At 37.0% G+C, this 20,058-nt stretch overlaps 1 protein-coding gene across 1 annotated transcript in view; it reads left to right on the top strand.

Moving 5' to 3' along the window:
• Positions 1–20,058, top strand: part of LOC110378470 (sodium-independent sulfate anion transporter) — a 58,445-nt gene that overhangs the window by 33,559 nt on the left and 4,828 nt on the right. The window contains exons 3-4 of the mRNA XM_021337745.3: positions 12,468–12,656; positions 16,609–16,875. Coding sequence (XP_021193420.3) covers positions 12,468–12,656; positions 16,609–16,875 — 456 coding nt within the window. The remainder of the gene's footprint in view (positions 1–12,467; positions 12,657–16,608; positions 16,876–20,058) is intronic.

The raw sequence follows: 20,058 nt of genomic DNA, 5'->3' as shown, positions 1-20,058 counted from the left end.
TTAAAAGCTCTTGCGTGCTTAAGTAGACCATCTTATATCATAGCTATAGCATAGCATATGTTCAACTTTTTATAATTATATACACATTAGAATTGGATCCAGTCCCGTCTAATGACATAAGTTCTCAGTACAAACAAATCGTTCGGAGATCAATAATAAACAAGTGTTAGCAAGGCAATAGAAGCCAAGACCAACCCCGAGCCCATGTTTGTGTAGTAGTTACAATATTACGGCTTTCCGCCACAATGCTAGCCACTTCTGTCCCATGGCTACCATACCATAAAACAATAACTCAGGCTCTCGAGTATCAAAGGAGGATATGCCTAATACTAAAGGGGTGTAATGTGGGGATCTACTGTATTAAGATAGCTAGAGGTAGTGCCTTCCGACAAGTTAAATATCAGTTATTCTGACCATCTAACTTCTAGTTACTCTCAGACAACCGAAATAATTCTTTGTGAAGTAGAGATGACTTTAATTAATAAATAGGTACACTTTCTTGCCTCTGTCGCTCTTTTTTAACTACCAATAGTTCGAACTCAACAAACACGACTTTGCTATGCCCTCTGAGAGATATATCACTTGTAATTGCCCTGATAACACCAAAAACAACATCGGAAACGAGGACAATGACATCCTATGCTGTGGCTATTCTTATATACCTACATTTTGCATCAGTGATCCCCCTCACAAAATGATGGGAAATTTACCAACAAGCCGCACACAGAGACACGTGGCTACGCGTGTGTGTGTGTAACAATTGATCCGTGAAAGATGGCGGTAAGTGTTGTCATGCGGCCGTGACATGGCGAGAGATCCTGCTGGGCTGCCGGACTCACTGGCCTGAACTGGTAATAGCGGTCTAGATCCATTCACCATGTCTAGGATAGTAATATCCTTTTTAAACGAGGCTATATCAACAGTTAAAAAACAATGCTGAAAGTGAACACTTTGCAACTAAAATTCATTGAACCGTTAAGTGGTTAAGTCTGTTGTTGTAAAAAGCCTGACAAAAGTTTTAAAAAGCTCAAATCAGCTTAATGAGTAATAATAAAAAGAGTAAGGTAATACAATCATCTGACTAACTAGAAGAATTACAAGTGAATATCAAAAAACAATTAGATTTCGAATTCACACTGTGAATGTCACCGGAAAATAACAGGAACTGCGAATTTATCCATTTCCCAGAAAATACATAAACACCACAAATATGTTTAATATGCTATGCTTTCTGTAACAATTTTTGATAATAAGAACACATTACTTCGTTATTAGGTACAGAATATTATATATAATTGTTTCATAACAGAAGCATTAATATAAAAAGTCGTGGTGGCCTAGTGGGTAAAGGACCAACCTCTCGAGTATGAGGGCGCGGGTTCGATTCCAGGTCAGGCAAGTACCAATGCAACTTTTCTAAGTTTGTATGTACTTTCTAAGTATATCTTAGACACCATTGACTGTGTTTCGGATGGCACGTTAAACTGTAGGTCCCGGCTGTCATTGAACATCCTTGGCAGTCGTTACGGGTAGTCAGAAGCCAGTAAGTCTGACACCAGTCTAACCAAGGGGTATCGGGTTGCCCGGGCAACTAGGTTGAGGAGGTCAGATAGGCAGTCGCTCCTTGTAAAGCACTGGTACTCAGCTGAATCAGGTTAGACTGGAAGCCGACCCCAACATGATTGGGAAAAGGCTCGGAGGATGATGAACAGAAGCATTAATATAAATGAACCATTTAGCCATAGTTACAAAACAAACGGAAATCTCTTGTAGAACAATTAAACTTTTTTATGATGTTCTTACAATCATAGAGAGCACAAGAAATCTGCAAAATGGATTATCCCACATACCGAAGCCTCGTCATGGCTAATTGCTTTAACATCTTGACTTTGATTCGCTAAATATTCAGTGAGAACTTTTTTATACCAGTCAAGCGAAAAGTTCAAGATCTATGAATAATTCTAAGATACTGTTTATCTTATTAGAAGAACGGTGTATTTTTAGAAACTAAAAAAACTCTTTAATTCTCACTTCAAATACCGGTGATATCATTCATTTACCATTATTCACATATTGACACCAAATGTTTTACTGCTAAATACATACATACCTAAATGCATAAAAATATGCGTTGCTATATCCCTTAATATATAAACGCCTAGAACATCCTTCTACAGTAAAACAATAGTTTCCTCATAGCAAGGCAGGCTGATATGTAGACAGGTTACCTAAGCAATGTGAAGTCAAAACAAAATGACACAGTGCAGGCTAATGACAATATAGTTACCTAATCAGATGTGACCTGTGCACTGTGCAGTCAGCGGTGCAGTGTGACGCAGACAGTGTTTGCTCATGTGGCAGTCTGATGCACAACAAGGCAATTAAAGTATTGCCATTACCAAGCTATGCAGGAGATGTGCATAGGTTGTAGAAATATCTTTCGGGGAGAGAAAGGGAGATGAGCTCAAAAGCTCAACTGGACCAATTCTTTATCAACACTTCTACTTCACATAATATAGTCCTAAAATTTCCCACATGTCACGAAAAGAGTACGAGCCATTAAGACACCTACGATTTATGACACAATAATTACTTAATTTAATTTGATTTTTTTCCGGAGACAAATACATTTATAAGGAAAAGTCAATTCAGTGAACTCATACAAATCTTAAAATAGATAATTTCATAAGCTTAACTGCGCCAACTAATGTTATAAATAGATGGTCTGTATCAATCATATGTTCGTGGTTAGTGTTATAATAAAATGTTAACAACTATTATTTCTAAGAATCGATGAAGAAATAAGATAAGTTTCTTTCCTTATGGTTTCTAGCTGTGGTCAATTATTAGGTGCAATAATGTCTGTGGTTTGCAGGATGGGTAAAAAGTGTGCAGACAATATAGAACTATATTTATAGTTCTTAATTTGAATACCTGTACCTTCTTTTTTGTATCCCAAAAGCTAACGGAATGCCGAATCAACAGCAATCCAGTAAGTAATTAGAAGAAATTCTTAATTGAACTTGTCAGAAATGTAAACAGCGCTGGTTTCCACGTGCATAACAGAGCTAGGTACAAGTTAATATTGTGTTCAAGCAATTAAACACGAAGGTTAAGCTTTGCAAGCGCAGTGCGTTCCCTTCGCTTAACATAGAAAGCTGTCGGAGCGCGTTGTGGCGCGAATTTCTCCGCGCATGCGCTCTGGCATCGTCTATTAGCCGCCACAAGCTGCCGCGATGCAAGCGACTCCAAGACATAAGCGGAGGCGAGTTACACTGTTGCGGAGAATTGACTGTGATGATTAAATAATTAAGTGAACATAAATGTCTAACTCCTTGCTTGAAATATGTAGCACTTAATACTTGAAGGTTGATGAGTGTTTGAACCTTATTTTTAAAGTCAAACCAATTAGTTTTTTTTTAATACTGCATCATATTGGGTTTATCACTTACCTTCGTTATGTTAAAAATAGCTTTACTACATTTATAATTTATTTTTCGATGGCCGAGTTAATTTAATATCACGTCGTTTTATTTTCGTGTTTTTTACCAATAATAGGTACCTAAACAATAACATAAAATTCGAGTTCAGCTACCTTTAACAAAATGACTATTATTGCTTTTCGCTGCCTCTCATACATGTCGCGAAGTTTCTCAAGGAGAAAAACTTTCGTTATGTTAATGTCGCGTAGGTCAGGTTTGTAGTGGCGGCAGTGCGCATGCGTCCCGGCCGCCACTCATTAGTGGAAAACTTCTAAAGACGCACCTCGTGCATTCTATTAGCGTCGTTTGTTTTTATTTAGCTCATCGGAATGTAGGGACGGGAAAGGTGGACTCAATTCATTGTAATGTAGCTACTGATATTTACATACGCTATGCTTAATTAATGCCCATTTAAAAGGTTCGATTGTTCGTAAGTTTCCACGTATAGTTTTGTTTTATTTTTATCATACTGCTTCGTTATTTGTAAGGCAATGATAATTAAAAGTGAGTTGTAAGATAACTTCAGATAAAAACTTATTGAGGTTAAAAACCTCAAGAATTATGACGGACCACCCAAAATTAAGTTTAATAATACCTACACGAAATATATTCACTAATACAGACATAGAGGTCAGACACGAGGTGTGCTCTGAATCCTAATTGCATTGTTAAAGAATAACGTATGACTATAAATATTTTTTGTCAATTCAACTTGGGACAGTTATGACATTGAATTCAAATGATGAATAATAATTGCACACAGGACGAAAAAAATGGGTTTTTTCAAACAGCGTAAACACTGCTATTATTATCCTGGTTTTAAAAACACAAATTAACGGATTCAGGATTCGCTTGGCAGTCTTTAAACCACATTAATTTTAAAAGGCAAAACTTGTCTTCAAATCACTTCCATCCCCAAAACTATCTTAAAGATTGTCTCATTAGCAACGACTTAATAGTTCAATAGGTTTAGTGGAGGTGTTAACTCAGGTCAGTCAGTAACTGTATAGAGGTGTTGCGTTACCTCTATAACAATCAGTGTTAGCGTATAAATATTGATAAAAACTCGACTTCCTTGTCGTAACTGAACGACGCTATAATGTAAATTCCTTTAGATTCTTCATTAGTTGGACATTTTATTAGATTCATGCCATGAAGTTTTATGATAATAAGAAGCTTATGTTATTCATTAAAACATGCAATTTTTCATCGTTGATTAACGATACAGCTATAAGAGTGTTATCTCTTTTTTTCTTTACTTATTATCCTGTATTGTTTTGTCGTCATGGTGTATAATAATAGTTATTTGTTATACAAGAGTGCAAAGTTGCTTTTTAACCGCGGGCTCAATTTTGATAACCGAGCAAGCGAAGGATTCTAAAATTGAAACACGAGCGTAGCGAGTGTTTCAATAATTAGAATCCTGAGCGATAGCGAGGGAATCAAAAGAGCACAAGGTGAAAAATCTTTGCACTCGAGTGCAACACGTAACTTTTCATCCCACCTCATCGAGGAAATTACTAAATGCAAAAAACAAAATGGCGCGCACATATGAGTGTCAAATTAAAAAGATGTACCTATTAAAATTCATTTACTTGAAAACTCAGTTTAAAAATGAAACTAGGTTAAAAATCTATGTAAAACAATAATAGAAATAACTTAATTAATTGAATAATTATTTTAAGCAGTATTTTATTTGTTTAATACTTATGTATTTGTTTGAAAAGTCTTATCAAGATTGTCACAAATGGAGTATTGCACACGATGTTCTAAATTCAAATCACTTTGCCGCTCTAGAGGATAAAAACGGCTTTTGCGCTCAGATATCAAAGAGTAAAACTACTCTTTCCGAGATGGTGGGATGAAAAGAATATTCTAATCCTTGCAATATGTAAAATTGTACAATTCCCAAACTCAAACTCAAAACCTTTATTCAAATTAGGCTGATAAATCAGCACCTTTCGAACGTCAAAAACAAAAATAAGGCTATAAGGAAGCTTAACATATATTGAGTATTATTTATTTGAAAGCGTTTCTTTTTAATTACGATAGTGAAGTAACATGAAGCAAGTCTATCGCTGTTTGTGATAACTTCCGTTAAGTGCATCAGGCGATCTCCCGGGACGAGAGCATGCAGACAACTCAATTACTTAAGTTATTTCTAGCGACGCACGAGATGTAAGCGTGGAAACTAGGACGCTCACTATTTACTACATACCTTCTACAATGTTTAGCTGTGATTGTAAAGGGGGTGACTAATCTACAATTAGTAAACGTTCGCTTTTCGAAATTGTTACGCGTTATAAAATGCGTATTATTTCTCTTTCTGCGTTTTATTTTATTATTACTGGCGCGTTAAATGGAGCATTTCTCACAGTGCGCGAATTTAATTGGCTTGTTAACCATATTCAATGCTGAATCTCCGTGACGCTCAAACAATGCATTTCAAGGATTTTGCTTTGTAAGTAGTGCTAAGTAGACCGCATGCAGTTTCAAAAGAGTCACCCTTCCATTCCCTCACATTTGCGCAAACCCAATAACTCCCAACTGTATTGTACCGCTGAACAAAGCCGTGTTGACAATAGTATGAAACATCCGGCTGCGCGCGCGCCGACACCGATCGTGCGTAACACCACCTAAAGTCGGAGAAAATAGAGTATTTCATTGTGAGAAAAAAATCATATGTTTTCTTAATTTTTATATTCCTAAAAGTATTGCAAGAAAAATTTTGTTCCAGTAATAAGCTTAGCCAGATCTAGAAGCCGAACCTACTAATTAAATGGCAAAAAAAAACAAACAAAATAAGCTCGTATCGTAAAGTAAAATATTATGATCGTGTTGGTGTAGCATCACATCTAGAACTTAGATTTACTTTTAACGATGTCTAGATTATAAGAAGTTATAAAACACTATTATATAGTTTATTACATTGGGTACCTATAAAAACATTTAACCAGCTATATGCCGAGTAATCAAGCGACTCTTGTGGTTATGCTCGTGATGCTATTTAAAGTAAATGATAATCGGGGAATAACACTCTATTTGACATCCTGTTTCTGTAATAGAAAAATCCGTTGACCTGTCTCACCCCCAACCAATGTTTTCCTAAACACAAAATAATTGAACATGACCTTTCTAACTACTTGTACGATAATGATCATGATCACATTGTGGAAATCTACAGAGTTATCAATCTAACTTCGCATTAATTAAAACACTTATCTGAAACGAAATAATGAAAAAACTTATTCAGTCAAAACAAGGTCGCGACCCGACCCTTGCTCACTAATGATAATGAATTTAATTCATAGTTTTTGTTTTTACTTACCTACAATCTACAGGCAACTGAAATAATTGGAATGACTGAATATTGTTCCGATTAATTTAATTCCCCGATTTATTACCTAAATGAGAGTTATCTCGAACATTATCTGAAATATCAATCCTTACTGCCTTTTTAAATAATTAAATAAACTACTTTAAATAAGCTTTTTATCATACAATAAAAAATACAGTAGGTAACCTATTGGAAAATCGCTCGTCGCTCAATCCCGTGCCACGCGCCATGAGTCTCGCGTACGACTTTAGGCCGACAAACGCCTAAAACAAAATTGGCGACGCATTACACAACAATAAGCCTCAGTACCGGTAGCGCTATTGTTGCTAACTATTGTAATACTAGTCAAACAATCTGCTCTCCACAAAAGACACTTGTATTTAATTCAAAGCAGGTTGGTCACGAGCCGCGGCACTTCGTGATCACTGCGATTAGCTCATTACTGTCAGACGTTCATTATAAGAATATCTATTTGTATTCAAACGGTGCTAAACGGTCACTTAATTAGACTTTAAACAGTAAAGATGAATCGTTTATTTCCACTAAAAACATTTGGGGTTAATCGCAAGCGAAATAATGGACACAACATTGTTTTGCGTAATACGTCACCTTAGAACAGTTAAATCGTTGTCAAAGGACGTTAAAGTAAACACCTGACTGTCGATTTATAGAAAGCGTGACACTTTACAAATAATAGGTGTTTATTGAGAAAGTCCAAACAGCGCTAGCCTACATCGGCCGATATAAATTTTCCACAGGACCGACCACTACAAACTAGTCAAACCGTCTGCAGCTGATGGAATAATTATTAGTTCTACATAAATGTGATAAATTATTAATTCGAATATGTAAGAGTTTAGGTACATATTGATACGCTAAACAGTTCTTCGGAATTTCATGTATACAATTATTATGTTCAATGATTATGTATAAGCATTTTATTTGCACCTCAATTAGGCTTCTGTGAACTTTGCAGTTACCATATATAATATTGCAATCGAATAGCAATAAAATAAATAAATAAATAAAATAATATTTAATTAGAATGTCACAATACCTATAATTTGTGTTAATGAAAAACTATGAAAAATCGAGTCGCAATAGAATTACTTGAAACCCGCTAAATCTGATAGAGCGTGTTTTAGTTAGAACTGGTCTGCAGCGATCACCCGTGAGTCAAGCACATGTCTATTGTGCTGCTTCACAATACTCGGCATTGACGGCTCGTGGAAACATCCATAACATCACTCTAGCACATTTGATGCACACACCATACTTTTAGCGCAAGCAAGCACATACCTACACCATACAAACATATACAGTAGCATTCGAGTGCATAGTTACATGATCTTCATGCAGTGTTCGTGATAGGTTTCGTGGAAACACGCGAGCTGACCTGAACAACAAAGCAAAGAAAATTATTAACCATTAGATAAAGTAATGACAGGGTTTTTGTAACACTACACCATAAGCCTCACTTACAGACTCATTTCAAGTCGTGGTGGCCTAGTGGGTAAAGAACCAACCTCTCGAGTATGAGGGTGTGGGTTCGATTCCAGGTCAGACAAGTACCAATGCAACTTTTCTAAATTTGTATGTACTTTCTAAGTATATCTTAGACACCAACGGCTGATATAAAGGTGAAGGATGACATCTTGAGGAAACCTGGACTATTAAGTCTGAAATCGCCAACCCGCATTGAGCAAGCGTGGTGATTAATGCTCAATCCTTCTCCATGTGAGAGGAGGCCTGTGCCCAGCAGTGGGCCGATAAAAAGGCTGTAACAGTAACAGTAACAGACTCATTTCTAAGAAAAGCCAATCAATTTGTATCTAATAAGCGGTTAGGGTTTGTACGTAACTTATGTATAAAAACTTAGTTGATTTATTTTCTGGTTCATATCACGTTATACAATGTAACTGCTGGCGGCGGAACATTTCGGCACGAGTCGTGCTCGTGCGTGAAGTGTTACAAGACTACCAGTAACTTCTAATGAAATATCAAGTTTGCTGAAATCTGCCTTAGAAAAAAGAAAACTTATTAACAATAAGTGCTAGACAACTATGATTTAGGGTTGCCACCCGTACTTTATTATAAAGTATTGTACTTTATTTCAAGTAATTGTACTTTATACTTTATGAAAATAATAAAGTACACGAAAATACCTACTCTTTTTTAATAGTCTAAAATGACAGTGTTATTGTCATTGTCACAATTGTTCAGTAGAGATACTCATTTGATAAAAATCGCAAAAAGCAATAAAAAATATGTTTTTAAACAAAATAATAAATAAAAATAAATTGTACTTTATTTTTATTCTGTGTACTTTTTTTTTCTTACCTATTATTACCAATGCACTTTATCTGCCAAAAAAAAAGGTGGCAACCCTAACTATGATAGCACTTATTGTAAAATCAGTGCGCTGTACTATGACGTAACAACTGTACATCTAGCATTCCCTTCAAGCCTGTCATACTGTAGTACCTACCTACGGCGGTATATACCTACAATTTATCATTTTATAAATATCTCTTGAAAAATGTATTCAATTTCGAAAATAAATTGAAAGTATGTATCACGGAAGTAGGTAACACCAAAATCTATTAAAGATATTCAGCTGAATCAATTCATGACTGTTGTCAAAAGTGTAGGATTTCAGTGTGACAATGTTTTATTGTTTGCACAGCTGTCCAACTAGTCCAAGTGCTTTGATTACTAACTACTTAACATAAGAGATCTTTATGCTGCCTAATTTTATCTTCAGTGGCATTTCATATATCTGGTGTGTATTGCTAGATTTATTGGTTCGCATCAGGTATTTGCTGACTTTAGGTCCCTGCCATAACAGTACGGAATAAGGATCGATTTCAGACCCACATGGGTGTCCGTGTGTCGTCACGGAAATAAACCTAACTATTAACACGATAACCACAACATGCTTATAAAACTTCGATGTAGGTAAAACAGTAGTATTGTTATAATGACTCAATTAAGATATAAATTGTTTACTAAATTCATTATGATAAGAAGCTTTTTTTTTCATTTATAATGAGTTTTGTTTCCTATTTATCTAACAGCAAAAAATTAACTAGAGACAAGTTATTTTAATAGAATTACGAAAAACAAGTTTTATTTGTAACTCTTTTGATTTCATTGTAACGTTATATGCTCTTACGGTTCCTTGAGAGCTCCCTATTAACTAGAAGAAAATTTTAACCCAAAACAAAAATGTGAAAGACTGCCAAGTTCGATAATATGGGAATGCTTCGCCTATAAAAGAAGTGAGATCTGAATAAGTACCAAGTTCCATACACATACCTCAGTTAAAAATAGTTACTTTTTAATGATGTTACTTGGCAAGTTTTCATACACCTTGTTATAAACCTACTAAACGCAATGAATCAAGTATTTAATTTTCTATTAAAACTTGCCAAGTAATCATCATTAAAAAGTAACTATTTTTAACTGAGGTATGTGTATGGAACTTGGTACTTATTCAGATCTCACTTCTTTTATAGGCGAAGCATTCCCATATTATCGAACTTGGCAGTCTTTCACATTTTTGTTTTGGGTGGGATTTCATTTATTTTTGTAAGGTTGTTTATTTTATTTTTTTCTTATGATGAAGTTAGTTAAAGAAATGTCTCATTTATACTATATTTTAGATTTTTTGATATGCTCTATGTTTCTTACAAAGAAATGAACTAGATTAACTATGACTAGATTTACCAACTGACTGACATGACATGTTATCATATATTATGTTCGTGGATCAAAGTTACACATTCGTTATTTTCGAAAGTGATTCACACTTGGCCGTTTTCAGATTTTTACTTTGCTTTGACTAAATACAAACCTTTGTACCATTCGAAGATAAATTATATAAATATAGATAAATTTAGTTCGTTTTAGTTCCTTAGGGGTATAAATTTACACCGGGTATAAAACACCTTCATTATTTTGAAACCGACTCACACTTGGCCATTTTCAGATTTTTCCCTTTACCTTGACATAAAGACCTCCCTCCATGCCAAATTTCAAGTCAATACGACCATTGGAAGTGGTCTAGGTTTTTGATGAGTGAGTCAGTGAATCAGTGAATCAGTGAATCAGTGAATCAGTGTATAGTAAAAATAGCGATTTTCTTACGTCAATATCTCAAGACCTACAATAGGTATATTAATGAAATTTTGTATATTAGATAAGTGAGGGGGTCTCAACAGATACTAGAAATTTGATATGCGTAAATAAAATAGATTTTGAGTTACAGGGGGTCGAATTTGGCCCGAAATGGTTCGTGTAATATAACCCACGGCCGGTGTGTCGCCTTTTTTGCTCGAACTTGGCGGACACACTGCCGTGTGTCTAGATAATTTTTAATGTTATTAGGTAACAATTACTCATTAACAGTAACATTTACTGATTACTTTAATGTGATCAGTAATCCCAGTTAAAGCATAACAGTAACTGTGACAGTTAGCTGTTTAGGTACATAGTTACGACATCCGCTGACTATCTCGACCCTGACCTTCGCCTAACTGTTACGTTGCTTATCTAATTTAACCGAAGTTTTAACAATTCTGGGGTGACCATGACCATCTGACAATACAAGAATTTTTATAACTTTCTTCAAACTTTGTTGTGCCTAGAAATTGGAATCTAGTGTTCAAGTTAATATATTTTATTTTTATTTCCTAATACAATAAAGATTTATCATCATAGGTATTTCGGTGTGAACTATGAAGTACAACATTTGACCTGAATTTTGCAAATTGCGCAGAGGTCACTGAACATCACAGCATCACCTACCATCGCCTACATAGGTACATAGTGTATAAGTAAACAAATACGCATCAAGTAACAGATCCATTCATTATAGAATCCATCTAATATGGTATAGTATAGGTTTACAAGATGTATCGGCGGTGGTCGCCGTGACTTGTGAATAATGTCGGAATATGACACGTGACACCCGCGTGGGCAGCGGGTGTCACTGGCGACGGGCTTCCCCGCACCCCTGCTGTCAGCGCTGTAATCATGTAACATCATGAACATTATCCGCAGAAGATGCAATGCGTATTATCTCAGAATAGATAACAAACAATTTTAATAAATTAATAATTTATTGTCATCGATATTCTATAAAAAAAAAACACCGATCTTTTAGATTACTCTTGAAACATAAGAAGTAGAATAAAATTAAAACAAACTTGAGTTAAAGGAAAGCATGGTCACCTTAGACACTTCGCACTTAGCCATTTCTTTAGCACGCTGCGCCTATGAGCCCAACATGCTTACTATACGGTTACTGTACGGTGTTATTAGTATAATATGAATGGATTTGACAGATTCTTTAATACCTCCCTGTAAGGGTGCGTTAAGTCGAACTAACAAAGAACTTGGACAAGAACAAGAGTATTCTTCTGCAGCATGTTAACATTCTTTAGGTCGGCAATACACGGACCGCTGAAGCAGTCAGGGGCGACAGCTTCAAGCTGTCGACCGCCCGATTCAGTTGCAACTGCTCGAGTGGTTCGTGTATGTGCGTCCATAGAACTCTGCAGGTCACTGTACTTGAGGCTGTCGGCCGTATTCTTTCCCTTTTAGCAGTTGAAGACAGTATGTTTACCAATTTATTTATTTGTCAGACACAAATGGCACATACAACGGGTCGCTACCACACAAGGAAGGCGCGGAGCGAGGCTCAGGGTGGCGGCGCGACGCGGCGAGGCGCGCGCGCGCATGCTGCTCCACCAAGACGCTCATGCGCCGCCTGCCCATCCTGCAGTGGCTGCCCAAGTACACGCCACGGAACGGCCTCGCCGACATCATTGCTGGTGAGTACCGCGTGATCACCTATCTCCCAATATTGGGACTTTTCAAACAGGTTCAAAAATAGAAGTCAATCAAAATCTCCAAATAAGTTGCCAGTCCTTCTTGTACGGAAATGGGCGGCCATCAAAATTCCCTTATATGCTTGTTATTTTTTCCTCATGAATTGGCAGCAGGCTTCTCTTAGTGGATAAAACTGGGACTTGCCCACGGCTCAGCTATCTACAAGAAGGATACAAACCTTTATACAAACTTTTCTAATGCCTAGTGGGATGATAAGTAGTGGCCAGACGACAATTTCTGAATCTAGGTAAATAAATCCCCTTTTCACAACCTAAAGGATTGAGGTCAAACTGCTAGATACATCCATGTCTCAGGAAGGTAACCCGAGGAAACCAAACCTCTTTAGGATTATGATTGTGTCCCACTTTCATTCGGCTCAGTCATCAAACGTGAAAAATCTTGAAAAGGCGCACAAAACTACAAAGTGTGTCGGCGATGCGCTTGACTGGCGATTTAATTATGCGCATTGTGTGGCCGTGTGAAATTGTGTTCACTCGGAAACGCCGCGATTACCGACTGCAGCATAAACACCAATTTATAGTATGGCGTGCTGATAAGCGAAACCAAGCTCTTAGCTCATACTGACAATATGTGATCGTAAAGGACACATACTCCTAACTGTTCGGCTCATATTTACAGTTTCTTGTTACACAGAAGAATGCTGCTCCGTTTACTGTACACCTACCTAAATACGTGCACAGATAGATACAGCATGACGTATGATTACATTAGCACTTACCAAATAGAATAGTGTACCGTTATTACGTGCTAGCCATTACGGTATTGCGAGTAGGAGCATTCCTTATACTGACAAACGTCATTTTATACTTTATCTCGGATGCTAGTAACACTGAAGTAAACCTAGGTGTGTTATAATCGATATCAACCCTATAGGTTAGATAGTGCTCATCTTCTCGTAATGTAGGAGAGTTTCAACCTTCAATGAAAAATGAAAAAGTATTATAAACAAGTTGAAAAAAATGAAGAATGTTCTATTCTAGCCAATCTTGTGCCCCGTAATTACATACCTAGTAGTGTCGCCATACGAGCTATGGAAATTGAACCTCGGCACAATTCGTTTTAGCTAAGTACTATTAACAACAGTGCACTACATGGATATGTATGTACGTACACATATAGTATATTGTGGTACAGTATGTTGTGTCTGCGGGTGACGAGGCGCCGTGCGGTATCCACGTTTTGTTTGAGGTGCACAGACCACCATTGTACAGCATTCATAAAGCCTCGTCCACACTGCGGAGGAATGCAAATAATAGCTCATAATACATAATATGTGTTAAGAGAATTCTGGTGAGCAATGGTTACTGTTTATCGAGCTACATACCTATTCATTGTTCGACTGCCTCGTTGGTCTAGCTGTCGCAAGTGCGGCTGCCGAGCACGTGGTCTCGGGTTCGATTTCCGAGTCGGGCCGAAATCGCTTTGTGGGTTTTAGAAGACTTTCACAAAGCAGCCCGGAGCCTGGAAGTTGGTGATTGATTCACCCGTGCATCGGAGAGCACGTAAATGTCGGTCCTGCGCCTGATCTCTCTCCGGTCGTGTCGGATTGCCGTCCCATCGGGCTATGAGAGTAAAGGAATAGTGAGTGCACCTGTGTCTGCGAAAATGCTTGTGCACTATAATATGTCCTGCGCAGTTGGCTAATCTCCTTACATGAGATCAGCCGCCGTAGCCGATTATCGGCTAGGAGGACATTATCATCATCATCATCATTGTTTGACTAGAGCTATTTTATTAAGCTAAATTTTAAATACTGATGATGCAAAAAAAAACCAATGATATGGATGTAATGCACAGTTTTGTGCACGAACATAGTGACGAGTATGATACGCATCAGTGGATAACACTCCTATGATTCACGCAACATGTTACAAAACGAAAGATATACTAGGTACTGCTAATGCAGGGAAAATACCGTAACGAAGTATGTTCATTGAAGCAGAAAATATATTGTACGTATTGTTTAAGAAATAGTTTAGTTTACAATAATGTAAAGTACGTCTATTGCGCCGGCTACTATGTTTATTTTTACATAGGAATTAAATGCAGTAATTTAGCTAAACATTGGATGATTGAATGTACTTATGTAATTACATTACCCAGCTATCTTACAGTGACACAGTCGTGGCTGGGGCATCCCATGTCCTGTTGATGTTACTATTTGCTACGGAAATGTCAGACACCCAATAAAACAATCACTGGATATAACAGCGAATAATTTAATCGAGCCGAGTGCATTGACCTCAATTATATTATTTGAAAATTGCACTATTACCGCAGGAATGCATTGCAATAGCGTAACAAAAACACGGGACTATGAACTCTGCGTCCTTGCGATAAGGTACAAAAAGTATTGAGAGCAGGTGCATTGAGGCCCGGCGGAGCGTGTCGTCACAGGCATTGTGTTGCGCTGTAGTGTGTCGCAACCATTACCTCTACACCGCCCGATTTCTTTTCAGTTTAAATCTAGACTGGTTTCGTAAATCGAGCACTACGCGTCTGCGTTGTCTTTCACATATTTTTATACAGCTTTTCATATGTTCAACAGCGAGAATAGAAAATACATACCTAGTTTTAATCGTAAACAGATTCGCTACTCAACTCCATGTACGCAAAACAGTTTGTCGGGCCGCGACTGTCCTTTACGATCATTACAGAGCAATTTCTAATCGCATAGTTTAATTTTGCTTTTCTAGGTTTATAATCTTTTTTTTTTCTCCATTTATCAAGCACTTAAATAAGAAATCAATAAATATCACGGTCGTAATTAAACCATCAGACGCTGGAGACAGAAGTGATCACGCTCAGCACAGAGCGAGGTAGATCAGCAGATGTCACCGGCCCTGACTAATGAATCTTATGCAATATTCATTGTAGTTGCACTACAGACTACAGGACAACTTACCTAAGTACTGTCTACTTTATTCGTTTTTATCACTTCATTATAACCATTAAATGTTAAACACTGCTGAAAGAAAGCTATTGTTCTTAGCTTTTTATCTCTGTTGCGATTATGTACTTTTTGTTAAGCAACAAAAAGTCATTCCAAATTATGAATGCTAACTTGGCAGAAAATAACTACAATTTGATGTAAACAGTGTGATGATTATAATGAAATCCTAACTGAAAATTTACTTAAATGTCTAATACGTAAGTTTTGCTTGCAGTTATGCTAGTTCGAGTTCGACCTCAGATAGTTTTCAATTAACTTGTTACCCATTTTTATTGTGAACGTTGACATTGACACAAACTGTAGTCTGTTGTTCGGTTCATCCTTCTGTGCAGACTCCGGCATCCCTTCACCACTGAACCTTGGTTTATAATTGATGTATTCGATCAAATAATCACTTATCGTCAGCTCAAAGTTTTTGTTTCGTGACAATTACCCACTTTCATCGACATTGGAATTGTTCATCGAGCGATCATAAAAACTGTATCGATCTAATGATCACTGACAACGCCCAACTTCAGAAAAACCTGAATAAATTAAATGACACGCTAGAAAGAATTACCAAGTTTACAAATTACCTACTACATATGTATAAAGTACAAATAGATGATGAATAACTTATTAAAAGTACAAATAATTAATTAAAATTGTATCCGAAACAATATCTCTTTTTTTAGTTATTTACCAAAAACAAATTCTGTTTGTATTAATTATATTAAATTCAGTATCCCAAAATGTATTTTTCGTAGTCTCGTAGCCGTAGCAGCGGCGTAGCATGACTGCTAAGATGCTACGGCTACGAACAGCTTTGCTATATTGAAAGAAAAGTGTTGGTCAAACAAGCAGCTATGGCATATTTTGTGGAATCCTTTTGCGTGTATCACCAGTCCTGAAGTGTAATGTGTACGTTTTATGTTCTTCAGGTATAACAGTGGGCCTGACGGTGATCCCGCAGGCGATAGCGTACGCGGGCGTGGCGGGCCTGCCGCCGCAGTACGGGCTGTACTCGTCGTTCATGGCGTGCTTCGTGTACACGGTGTTCGGCTCGGTGAAGGACTCGGCCATCGGGCCCACGGCCATCGCCGCCATCCTCACGAGAGAGAACCTGCACGGCCTGGGCCCCGAGTTCGCCGTGCTGCTCGCCTTCCTGTCCGGCTGTGTGGAGCTGCTCATGGGGATACTGCAGCTCGGTCAGTTTATGTTCCATCATTTAAGTACTCTCTTACTCAGTAGCGGTGCACCCTTCTTCCATGCAGGGAATCAAGCATTTGAAGTTCAGGCGTTGCCTTTTTAGTGGTATATAATAAGCTTTCTATATAAACTCTTTTGCAAAAAAAGCGGTCACCTATGCGTAATCTTAGTTTTAAGGACTTTACGTGTATTTCAAAGGGTTTTAATGATTGTAGTATATTTCTAGCATCAAAAGAGTTAGCCGAGCATGCGTGAGAGTGTATTCTAAATTTGAATTTTGTACAATTGCTAAGAAATTGGTTAAACCTTGTTATGGACTAATTGCTAGCAGAAAGTTCGTCGGTGTTTCGAAAAGTTTTTGAAGTGATTTTCAGAAAAATGATAATGCAGTTTTAATGAATGATTAATGTACTTTTTTGTTAGATCAAAACATTTTTGAAAATCTATGCGTATTTGATAAAATTTTCACCTGCTCTAAATGGGCTATACTGATGGTTGATGGCAATGTTAAGAGTTTCGGTATTTTAGTGTAAAGCGTTCTATTGTTTAGATATTGTACCCACGTGTTTTAAAATATCGCTTTTTCATAAATAAACACTATTTAGAAGAGTATCAGTACTTTGAGCTGCGACAAAACCAATTGAAAGTAAGCAGTGCCGATCACAACTCGTCTCCTATAAGACTTTGACATTTTTGAAAGTCTTGAAATTCTACAAAATACGGAAAATAGCGCATAGGCTGTGAGCACGAGGTCTTAAGGGCTCATAATCACAGATTTTTAAACAACTTCGTCTCTTGGGAAACTCCGTAGAACTCTGAAGATCTATGAGTCTGAGCGTTCAAATAGCGTGTTTTCATCCCACGGACATTTGATTAAATAAACTTGCCTACAATGAGATTTTCTGACATCTACAGCACTTTCCTGCTTAAATCATAACAATAATTGGCTATCTACTCATTTCTTAAGAACCATACGTTTGGCCAATAATTTTGAATTCTTGACTCCCTTTCAGCTAAATCGTCGTTTAGTAACCCGATACCTATGGAGTTATCGAGAGCTTCAACGCGGCAATAATTTGACTTTTTAGATAGATTTAACCCTCCTCATAATTTTTCATGTGGTTAATTTTAACATTTATCACAAAATTTGGTATTTTTAAATGACAAAGTCCGATAGGAGACGAGTTGTGATCGGCACTGCTTACTTTAAATAGGTTTTGTCGCAGCCAAAGGTACTGATACTCTTCTAAATAGTGTTTATCTATGAAAAAGCGATATTTTAAAACACGTGGGTACAATATCTAAACAATAGAACGCTTTACACTAAAATATAGAAACTCTTAACATTGCCATCAACCATCAGTATAGCCCATTTAGAGCAGGTGAAAATTTTATCAAATACGCATAGATTTTCAAAAATGTTTTGATCTAACAAAAAAGTACATTAATCATTCATTAAAACTGCATTATCATTTTTCTGAAAATCACTTCAAAAACTTTTCGAAACACCGACGAACTTTATGCTAGCAATTAGTCCATAACAAGGTTTAACCAATTTCTTAGCAATTGTACAAAATTCAAATTTAGAATACACTCTCACGCATGCTCGGCTAACTCTTTTGATGCTAGAAACATACTACAATCATTAAAACCCTTTGAAATACACGTAAAGTCCTTAAAACCAAGATTTCGCATAGGTGCCCGTTTTTTTTGCAAAAGAGTGTATTTCAAAAGGCTCTCGTAGTACCTATAGGTAACACAATATTTGATATATGAATAGTACCTACCAATGGCATTCGTACCAAAAGCTTTTATCTAAATGGTGGTAATCCGTTGTTAATGCAATGCCTGCAGTGGGCTAGTTGCAGTTTTACATGTTGCTCCATTATTGAAGTCTTGAAAATTTAAAGTTCAGATTATTGCTTCATAAAATTTAGGAAATTGTCATAAAGGAGATTAATTTTGAATGTGACATAATACGTAGGCGCCGACCGATTGAACAGTGAAACGAAGAGCATTTTTCCGCATCTGTTTGTAGCAGCAACAATATGAACAGTACAACAATACGCCGCGTGCGCCTGCGACTGTTGTCACTGTTTTGTTGTTCATTTACTAAATAGTAAACAGATCATTTGTACCACCGCGCATAGCTTGCATGTACCGACCAAAAATATCATCATCTCCCGACCCTTTTCCCAACTATATTGGGGTTTGCTTCCTTTCTACCCGGATACAGCTGAGTACCTACCAGTATTTTACCAACCAAAAAGATACTCTTATATATATATATAATTTTAAATAGGTACTCTTTTAGTAGACATGAAAGAAATGTTTCTACTGTCTCTAGAACATAATCGTGCAACATTGCGAAATGCGCTGACGCATGCGCATTCACCCGCAGCCTTTAGGAATGTCAGTCCATTGTGACATCGAGTTAGTCAGCGTTATCTCAACAAAGCATCGCTAATCTCAGCACAATGCGGAACAATTTACCATTCTTACACATTACTCTGAAATGTTTGCTCTGAAGCTCTACGTTTGTTGTTCTTTTTCAAAATAACACAAACAAACATACTACTTTGTTCCTCTAACAAACAATAATGAGGTAAATGTTACCACCTGGGGAAATGCTATTATTTCCGTCATATCCAGATATCTTTCGCAACCTCGGTTCATTCACATAAGCATAGTCACAAAAAAAAAGAACCTACTAAGAAAAAATATCACTTGTCTTCATAATATTTAAAATTATCTTCTTCTTCTTTCTCCTGCCCTGTTCCCAATTTTACTTGGGGTCGGCGCAATATGTCATTTTCTTCCATTCTCCCCTGTCACTCACTCCCTTCTTATTCATATCATCTTTCAGGCAATCCATCCATTTTCTTAGGTCTTCCTCTTCCTCTCCATCCATCTACATTCATACTTAGCACACACTTTGTGCATGCGTATATTCCCTCCTCATTACATGCCCATACCATGAATATTTAAAATTTATCACAATTAGCATATCAGTAATTAGACTAAGTAGTTGCGATCTCATAAGTTTTCCGCTGGCGGGCGTGACGCTGCACCGCGTTTCAAGTCACTTGCGTGCGCAAGAGTTGCCACTCTCATCAAACTGTCCACTGCCATTACTTACTCCTTCGAATCACGTGCAGAGATTGTTGGCAGTTTTTAACGAA

The sequence above is a fragment of the Helicoverpa armigera genome, chromosome 2 (assembly GCF_030705265.1).
Source record: "Helicoverpa armigera isolate CAAS_96S chromosome 2, ASM3070526v1, whole genome shotgun sequence".
In the NCBI taxonomy this organism is placed as follows: domain Eukaryota; kingdom Metazoa; phylum Arthropoda; class Insecta; order Lepidoptera; family Noctuidae; genus Helicoverpa; species Helicoverpa armigera.
The sequence above is the reverse complement of the archived record's forward strand: the minus strand, read 5'-3'. Positions and strand labels throughout refer to the sequence as shown.